We start from the raw sequence: 10585 nt of genomic DNA on the forward strand, positions 1-10585 counted from the left end.
CATTGATATTCCTAGCCACAATGTATTTGTCTCTTTAGGATCATGCTCTTGTACCAACCGTGTGTCACACGATCGTACATAGTTCATTTTGTGCTTGTATCTTCGCTCTCCCCTCGCACTAAAAAGAACCTGAAAAATCATGTCTGCTTTTTTCCTCTGTAACATTGTCGATTTCTCAACATGAAAATTCTTGTTGCTTTGAGATTTTGTATATAAAGGAGAGTGTTCTACAATAAATTAACTCAGTTGCTTTCTGCTTCGGCCCGTCACGGTGTAGGCGTGTATGTCCTGCGGCATTCATGTCAGCTTCGGTTGACGTTGAATAAGCATCCTCTTCGTCAGGGGTGGAGGCCTTGATGGAGGTCTTGAAGTGGCTGTCCATAAGGGCGTCGGCTTTGGTCACCAAGTCCTTTATGGGTAAACTATCGACATCGGGTATGGCAGCGTGCATAGGTCCGGGTAAACGGCGTATCCAAAGGGCACGAAGTAGGTTCACCTCACGAGGAGAGCCGTCTGGGGCAGGTTGAAGGCGAGCGATACTGGTCATTTCCCTGAGGGCAAGCGAAGCCCTTTGGTCCCCCAACGGTTGTTGCGAGAGCTGAAAAAGCTTTGCTACACGGACGGCTAGCGACGGCGAGTACTGCTGCAGAAGGTATGTTTTGAGGGCCTCATACGCTATTGGGGTGTCTCCTTGTTCACAAAGCCAGTCGGATATTTCCGGGAAGGTGTCCTCGGGTATCGCCGCGAGTACATAATCTGATTTGGTGGTTGAGCGAGTCACGCCCTTGATGCGAAACTGGACTTCTGCGCGCTGAAACCAAGCAAACGCCTCTCCGCTGGCGAATGGTGAAAGTTTCAATGGGACAGCCGCAGCGCCAACTTCTGTAGAGTCCGTCATAGTACCAACGATGGAGGGGCGAGGGGGGTGGGGGTGGAAGGCGGTGGGAGCGAGTCGACTTCCGGGGTCACCAATGTAACGTCTCATGGATGGCATCTTAGGGGACCTCCCTTTCTGTGTATGTTATGTGGACGACATACTTGTGTTCTCCTCCTTAAAAGAGGAACACCTCCGTCACCTGCGCATCGTGCTCCACCGCCTGCAACAAAAGTGTACCTTTGGCGCCAACGAAGTGTCGTTCTTAGGGCACCGCATCACTCCTGAAGGAGTCCATCCCCTCCCTGAGAAGGTAGCAGCCTTTCAGAACTTCCCCGTGCCCTCGACCGTCAAAGCTCTGCAGGAATTCTTGGGCATGATCAACTATTATCACCGTTTTCTGCCAGCCATTGCCGCCACTTTTGGTCCCCTCTACGACTCCCTCAAGGGCAAGCCAAAGGACCTGAAGTGGGGTCCTCTTCAAGAAGCAGCCTTCTGCAATGCAAAGAAGGCCCTATCAACTGCTGCGGCTCTCACTTTTCCTATACCACATTCCCCTCTCCTTCTCTCCACCGATGCCAGCGACGTCGCTATTGGTACAGTACTCGAGCAGGTGGTCATTGGCCTTCTTCAGCAGAAAACTGTCCAAGGCATAATCGGGTTATTCTACCTTCGATCGAGAATTGTTGGCGGTGCACTTGGCTGTCCGTCACTTTCGCCATTTCTTAGAAGGTACACCCTTCGTCATTCGCACAGACCACATGCCTCTGGTGCACGCCTTTACTCGACAGTCTGATGCCTGGTCCACCCGGCAACGCCGACATCTCTCCGCCGTGGCTAAATACATTTGCACCTTTCAATACGTCCCTGGGAAAATGAGTCTCGTTGCCGATGCCCTGTCAAGAAACACGTTGGCTGCCATTCAACTGGGATTGGATTACAACGCCCTGGCTGAAGCCCAACGACAGGATCCAGAGTATCAAGCATGTAGGACATCCTGCACGTCCCTCCGTTGGGAAGACTTTCCCCTCGAAGACCCCAACACCACCCTCCTCTGTGACGTCGGTACTGGTAGACCGCGACCTTGGATTCCTGCTCCCATGCGACGGCAGGTGTTTGATTTCATTCACGGCCTTTCACATCCCTCGTGCCGTTCTACTGCACAGCTGCTGAAGGCAAAGTTCATTTGGCATGGCATTTCTAAGGATGCTAAGGATTGGGTCCTCGCCTGTACTTCTTGCCAAACTTCCAAAGTACATCGACACACGGATTCAGGAGTGGGCACCTTTCCTCAACCTCAGCGTCGTTTCGCACACATTCACGTCGATGTTGTAGGCCCCCTACCCACATCACAAGGACATCGTTACCTGTTTACAGTCATCGACCGCTCCACTCGTTGGCCTGAAGCCATTCCCATGGAAACTACAATGTCCGCCTCATGTACATCTGCCTTACTCTCTGGATGGATTGCAAGATTTGGTATCCCTGAGCATATGACTTCCGACAGGGGAACCACTTTCACCTCTGAATTGTGGACATCATTAGCGAATCTCCTGGGCATCACCCTCCATCAGACAACGGCCTACAACCCCGCTGCCAATGGAATGTTTGAACGTTTTCATCGCACCCTTAAAGCAGCTTTGATGTCCCGCTGCAAGGATTCCAACTCCTAAAGACGCCCTCGACGTGTCGGCAGCTGAAATGGTGTATGGCGACCCGTTGGTCGTCCCTGCCGAAGTTTTTCCTTCTACAACATCCTCCGACGATCTCCAGCGCATACGTCACGTCGTACGTCACGTCGTGGGAAAATTTACTCCATGCCGCCAGACTTACAAGCCCCCAGCGAAGCATCACATACCAACAGACTTGCACTCTGCAATGCACGTCTTCCTGCGCAACGACACTAGCAAGCCACCACTAACGCCCCCTTACATGGGCCCTTTCCTTGTGATCCGCCGCAGTCCGAAAACATTCCTACTAAACAATCGTGGCAAAGAAGACTGGGTCTCCATTGATCGTCTAAAACCTGCTTATCTTCTGCCAGATGACCCACCTACAGTTCGCCTCTCTAGGTCAGGGCGCCCTATTTAACATGTACAGTATGTCATTTTTAGGGGGGGGGGAGCCATGTACCAACCGTGTGTCACACGACCGTACATAGTTCATTTTGTGCTTGTATCTTTGCTCTCCCCCTTGCACTAAAAAGAACCTGAAAAATCATGTCTGCTTTTTTCCTCTGTAACATTGTCGATTTCTAAACATGAAAATTCTTGTTGCTCTGAGATTTTGTATATAAAGGAGAGTGTTCTACAATAAACTAACTCAGTTGCTTTCACACTGCCTTTGACTTCACAACCTTCTCTCGGCCCGTTACACTCTTAACAGATGTGAGGAAAAGAAACGTTTGCTCATACTAAGTAGATATCTAATACTATGGCCAATTGAAAATGCAGCTAATTCCTATTGTCTGGTGCAGACCTCCAATAATCAAGTTATACCAGAGGAAAGAGAGTTGCTTTAACATATTGGATAAGGAATTGCTGATGTTATAAAGACTAACTAAACTGAAGGAATTAAAACCTCTTTTACATTCATGAAATTTCAGTCACTGAAAATAGTAAATATCATAATTCTCTTTAAATGGATTTCATTTGGAATCTGTTAATTACCAGGACTCGTTGAAGAAACATTGAGTTTACACATCTGCGTGCTATAACAAAAGATCAATATGAGTAATTCTGAAAAAAAAGTACAATTATTGACGTAAAATATTCAAATTCATGATTATTCCTCTTATACATACTAGAGCCGTACACTTCACTTATCACTCATGATAAGATCGCATTTTAGGAGCCTTTCAAGAAGATTTGGGAGAGTAGACAAAAGATATTAGTCTTCAGACGATAGGTTGTGATAAAAAAAAAAGACATATCAATTCAATAAGAAATGTATTTGGGAATGTACAGCTTTTGTATCAAAAGTAAACAGTGGGTGGGAAATGAGGTATCCCAGTGATATAATGCTGAACAAAACATTAAAGACGAAGACTTCTGAAAATGTTCGAAATGCTATAAAAAATTAAATTTTGAAGTATATATTCAGCATTCTTACACCGAGAACACTACGTAAAATTCGTCTTAGATTCTAACTAAATACTCTAGTCTAGTGTTTCAAAGCACACATCAATAAATAAGTAAATAAATAAATATATATATATATATATATATATATATATATATATATATATATATATATATATATATATATATATATATATATATATATATATATATATATATATATATATATATATATATATATATATATATATATATATATATATATATATATATATATATATATATATATATATATATATATATCTCTCTCTCTCTCTCTCTCTCTCTCTCTCTCTCTCTCTCTCTCTCTCTCTCTCTCTATATATATATATATATATATATATATATATATATATATATATAAGACCTCTATAATATGGATATTACAAAACTCAAGGGCTTGGGATCTTATAACAATTTGGAAAGTGTGGTTCGTTTTCCCTTTGACTTTAATTCAACTATTATTAGATCTAAGATAAATGTATGATAACCTGATCAATTCTGTTTTGTTAAAGGACAAATAAAATGTGTTAGAATATCTAGAAAAACTTACACTCATATATTAAGCTGAATATAAAAAAGTGTAAAATGAAGGGAATATCCTCAAATAAACCGATATATTGCTTATCTCCGAATCGAATTTTAGTAAATTATGAGTGTAAATACTATACAGAAACAGGAAATAAACCAATACTTTCATGGCCAAATTCAATTTATTCAAAATATTTGGTTTCTTTCTTTTGACAATCCAATTTCAACTTTTTATGTCCGTAGATATGAATAAAACTAATGCCTTTGAAATTATATTTTGTCATTTCGGTAGTCAACGTTATTGACTTAAGCAACAATGTGGAGAACATAAAAGAGTTGTAAAAAGTTGATTTTATGTCATAGGAACTTTCCTCTTAAACTTAGCCATGTACATTAGATGTTCCTATGCTAATATGCAAGTCATGTTTTCATCTTACTGTTTGATATCAACGGTTTGCAGGACAGTTCTAGTAGAAGGTATGCATTGTATGTATTGCTTTCCCTTTTATTGTTTTAGAAACTTATCACAATATCTAATGACACCACCGTTTCTAAATTTATCGACAACATATAATCAGGAAATGGCTCCCGTCGTGACATTTTACTGTGTTAAGATTAATTCTTATATTGCCACCTGATCAAATATTCTTTATCAATCTACCTTTAGTGGTGGTATTAATTCTTTGATTTAAGTGATTACATACAAATAACTAGTTTTGAATCTCTCTCTTTATTTTATATTAATAGATTAAATGATCAACATAATATGATTATCTAATTTCAACTTTATCACTTCCTCTCACAGAGATTGAATTTCGACTTTAATAACGTTTGGCCAGTGCTTCAATAAAATACAATTTAAGAGAGAGAGAGAGAGAGAGAGAGAGAGAGAGAGAGAGAGAGAGAGAGAGAGAGAGAGAGAGAGAGAGAGAGATACACTCCAGTTAATGCTGAATGCTGTTTTGTCCATCTGAATAAGTTACGCTATTGTTCGAAGTCACTGTGCTGTTCTTTCTGTATAAAATTATAACTTCTCTAGACAGAGTTTCCAGCTACACTGACTGAATTTAATTAGATGGAGCAAACACCAAGAACGATCTTTCTTGTGGGATTTTTGCCAGAAAGTATTTATAGTAAACAGAAGTTCTTGGGACCACTGCTTGTTACAAGGAACATCTTGACTCCTTCTCTGTTAGGAATCCCTACACCAGGCCACACGTCAGCACGGATTCCCATCGTCGCACACAATGTGCCATCTCTCCCACAGGAATTACATTCTGCCTGCGGAAGAAAATATTCTGGGTAAAAAGTAATCAATTTCTTCCTGTAAGGGGAAAGATTAATTTTAAATCGGGATAGCATTATCCGTGCGAAAGAAAAGATTCATAGAAAAAATAAAAACTAATTAATTTTTCCCCGCAAAACTGTGTAATTCTCCCAGTGAAAGTAATGGTTAATCATAGGAATTAAGTACAGTGTTCTTGTAGGAAATATATTCCAGAAGAAACTTGTTTAAGGGCTTTTTGGCTCAGGTTTATGCTATTTTAGAATGAAGGAGTAAAAAGTAGAAAATCTCCCAATCACGACTCTAATAGCGGCCAAATTTAATGTTCCTCATAGCTTTATTTAAAGAATCTAGGGAAAATAAGTTTTCATCCGAAACTTACTTTGATAACAATACAGGTGCGAGTGATTCCTTGTCTATTTTTTTAATATGAATGTTTTATGCTTTTTACGTATCCAGAATCAAAAATATTTGCAGGTAGAAAGTGGAGCTTAACTTTATAGAAATCAGCAAGCGTCTTTATGAATGACAGTTTGTTGAAAAGTTCAAGGAAAAGTGAAGTTACTAACTACACACATAAGAAAATTATACGAGAGTCACAGGGTTTTTAAAGACTATGATTTTGAAGTAATTTAATAAATACTGAGTATCGAATATAAACCAGGAATCTCTCTCTCTCTCTCTCTCTCTCTCTCTCTCTCTCTCTCTCTCTCTCTCTCTCTCTCTCTCTCTCTCTCTCTCTCTCTCTCTAATGATTGATATTGAAACTAAGTTGTAATAGATGCTTACCACCCTAGAATTCTTTAAATGCAAAGTATGAAAAAGTTGAATAAATTTTTTTGTGGATTTTATGATGGTATATGTATTCTATAACATTCATTGTATCTATTACTCCACAGATGTAAATGCCAAGGGATTATACCGTGTAGCAAAAAAGTTTTAAGTATTGATAATGGTTATTTTGAAAGTTCTTAAATGTAAAATTCTTCCCTCTTCATGAAAGAATTAATGTCATCTGCTATGTACACTAGTTTATTTTGTCATCGTAAAATTATATTCTTGGTATTTTTTTCCATCGCATAAAGATAAAGAATGCTTACTTAGACGGATAGAGTGAAACGAAGAGATTGGTAGCGATTGCAAAGGGAAAAGTCAGGAGGAAGTGGAAAGATATGGTGGGAAAACCGGAGGGAGAAAAGATGATCTACAAAATTGCAACAGTAAGAAGAAAAAAAGAGGCAGGATGTAGGAGAGGTACGTTTTATCAAAGATGAAAATGGAAAGTAAAAGGACTATTGGAAAACATAAGAGAGAGAAAAGTTGAAAATGCTATAAAAAAAGAAAAGTAAGTAAAGCTGTAGGAATGTTAGAGGTAACACTGGAAATACTTAAGGCATTGGAAAAGATCTCGGATGAAGAGGAAATGCCAAGGGAATGGGAAAAATTTGGATGATTAAATTGTATGAACAAAAAGGAGACGTATAAACTTGTGGGAACTACAGAGGAGTAAAGCTTTTGGATCCGGAATTCAAGATACTAGGAAGAATATTAAAAGGAAAGTTGAGAGAAATGTTAGATATACCCGACCATCATTTTGGGTATAAGAAAGGAAAGAACACAATGGATGCTGTTTTTACAGTAATGCAAGAACAAAAGTAGAATATCGAAGGAAACAGGAAAGTTTACATGTGTTTTGTGTATCTTGAAAAAGCTTATGACCAGGTATCAAGAAGATTAGTTTATTGGTGTTTGAGAAAGAGAAGAGTACCATAGAAATCAGTGAGGTTAGTGAGGACGATGAATGAGGTGGTCAGGCAACACTATACATAGAAAATAAGGGGACACTGAGGTTGTCCCGGCGAAGGTTGGCCTTCCTTGTCATTATAGACACTTTGAAATCTGAGTTATGGAACAACGAAGAATTGTGAGAACTGATGTTTTCAGAAGATTTAGTTATTACAGCAAACAGAGAAAAAAAACTACGAGAAATTGCTCTTGAATGGAGATGACCTTAGACAGGAGAGGATTAAAGTTTAACTACTTATGATCAATGATAACAGGAGGAGGGAATTACTTAGAAAGCTACAAACAGAGTGAAAAAGAGCATGGCGAAAATCAAAAGAAGTAGCGGGTTGTTTTAGGGAAGAAAATGCCATTAGGAGTCAGAAACAAGATTCATATGACGATCATCAGGCCCATACTATTATATGGGGCAGAAACTTAGGAACTTAACAGGAGAATGGAGGAAAGACTGTTGGAAAGAACCGAGATGAGGATGGTGAGATGGATTTTTGGAATATAAATAATGAACATGAATGTGTTAAGAAATAAAAGAATGTATGGTATAGGTAATGTAAAAGATAGGCCCGGGAAGCTCTCATCTGAGATACTTTGGCCATGAACTAAGAAAAGAGAAGATGGAATCTATCAAGAACATACCAGTGGTGTGCAGGAGGAGTATTGGACATACATCAGTAGATAAGTTGAGTGAATGTGGTGAGGATGGATGTGGTTTAGGTGAAATGGGGGAAGATACAAGGAAAAGAAATAGATCACAAATTCTTTACACGAGCGAAGACCCTGCAATGCAGTGGGACTAACAAGGGTGAAAGAAGAAAATGTCAACAAACCAAAAGTTGCCGTTAGTGATATCAGAATTTGCTGAAGAGGGTAGGATAGATAGAGCTACATATTTGTTTCAGTTTTCTATTTCGAAAATCGTAACTTATTTTCACAAAGCATTTTGTTTTAACTTGCTGATATGTTTAACATATAGCTTATGTCGATCGTTTGTGAATTAATGTCTCCTCTGACCATACCTCTAATAAATCTATAATTCGCCAAAGCATCATCCATTATTTTCTAAACTGATGTTGTTTTTGAAAGCTGGATATGTTTCTTTTTATGGAAAGAAATATAGTTTTCTGGATATGAAATTTAAGCAATGTTCTAAACTTATCAGTGTAAGGTTTAAGAGACCACGATATGTTATTGTTGTTAGTTGAAAGAAATGGGATAAAATAAAAAAGTAAAGGTACAGATTTACATTAGAGCATTCTAACATTTCCCAGATGGCAATAAAAAAATTATATCAATCACTAAGAAATCTAGGCTAGCCAATATCATAAGAAAAAAAAGCAATATTATCAATTACAGGGCCTGTTCTCATTAACATTGTTCTCAATTAAAACATGAACTATCTGCAAAAGATTACCTATACAGTTACATAATTCTCAGAAAGTGTCAGAATAAAGGTTTATTTGAATACAAACAAAATGAACCCTCCAACAAGAATCTCGCCCAAACGTGTTAAGTAAGTATTTAGGTGAAATGAATATATTGATCTTCATTTCCTTATCTCTTTTTGGTTTTAAAACTTACCTCTAAAAACTTCTCATAAGAGTGGCAGTAGAAGGCGTCGTAGGTACAGTTCTGAGTTACCACCGAATCTATAAAGAGCTGCGTCGATCGACTGTGGCTGCAGGTTGCATAGACTTTCTGTTCTGGTGTCATCCCTAGGCGAACATTCGCAAGATATTTTAAGAAACATGAGAATAATCTTCAAATGACTTTCATAATTCATATAAGTACTCACATACATTAGATATATACTGTATATATGACTGTATATATATATATATATATATATATATATATATATATATATATATATATATATATATATATATATATATATATATATATATATATATATATATATATATATATTTATATACATATATATATTTATATTCAAATAAGCCATATATATTTTTGATACATTAATGTCTGGATTCTCTTAACGACCTCGGAATCAGAGCCATAGGCGAAATCACACAAAGACAAGAGCTTGGGTCCGGCCGGGAATCGAACCCTGGTCGGCAAGCTTGTATAGACAGTGACTAAACCACGTGGCCAAGTGGTTTAGTCAGTGGTTTAGTCACTGTCTATACAAGCTTGCCGACCAGGGTTCGATTCCCGGCCGGACCCAAGCTCTTGTCTTTGTGTGATTTCGCCTGGGGCTCTGATTCCGAGGTCGTTAAGAGAATCCAGACATTAATGTATCAAAAACATATATGGCTTATTTGAATATGAAAAACACGTCTAAATGTGCAAAATTTATCATATATATATATATATATATATATATATATATATATATATATATATATATATATATATATATATATATATATCAAATGCTTAAATGATTATATTCTCTATATCTTTGAGATGTTGATCATGTGAATTACCGTTAAGTGAGGCAACTTAATTTACATTTATTTTAAAAGCTGTTAATAACAGTAAGAATCATAAAAAAAAAACAACAACGCCAGTTTCAAACCCCATTTGATACTGCCTTTAGCAACGGGCGTGAGGAAAGGATGGGGAGTGTTATATAGGAACTTCCCTTCGCTTAATAAATGGACGCGACACTCCAAACCTAATCTAGACTATCGTGGAAGGTCATTAATCTTAGTCGGACGGGGAACTGTGAAGTATGAGGAATATGCGGTCAATTTTGGGGGAACATCCTGGATCTGATGAGGATGATCATGGCTGTGGTGATAGAAATAATACTGATGTTATTAATTGAACTACAGGTGTTTAATATAATAATAATAATAATAATAATAATAATAATAATAATAATAATAATAATAATAATAATAATAATTTATTTTTTTATCATCAACCGCATTGTTTTATCATTGAGAAGCAATGCTGTTTTAGGATATCGAATTTTAGTATGTTGCTTTGTCTATTAGTAGTGTG

At 37.9% G+C, this 10585-nt stretch overlaps 1 protein-coding gene across 1 annotated transcript in view; it reads right to left on the reverse strand.

Annotated features, from left to right (window-relative positions):
• Positions 1–5392: 5392 nt before the first annotated feature.
• Positions 5393–10585, reverse strand: part of LOC137654282 (pancreatic triacylglycerol lipase-like) — an 18081-nt gene continuing 12888 nt past the window's right edge. Inside the window, exons 6-7 of the mRNA XM_068387910.1 lie at positions 9191–9324; positions 5393–5805 (exon numbers count right to left, since the gene is read on the reverse strand). Of these exons, the coding sequence (XP_068244011.1) occupies positions 5653–5805; positions 9191–9324 (287 nt within the window). The 3' untranslated portion in view covers positions 5393–5652. The remainder of the gene's footprint in view (positions 5806–9190; positions 9325–10585) is intronic.

This window comes from Palaemon carinicauda, chromosome 15 (assembly GCF_036898095.1).
Source record: "Palaemon carinicauda isolate YSFRI2023 chromosome 15, ASM3689809v2, whole genome shotgun sequence".
NCBI lineage: Eukaryota > Metazoa > Arthropoda > Malacostraca > Decapoda > Palaemonidae > Palaemon > Palaemon carinicauda.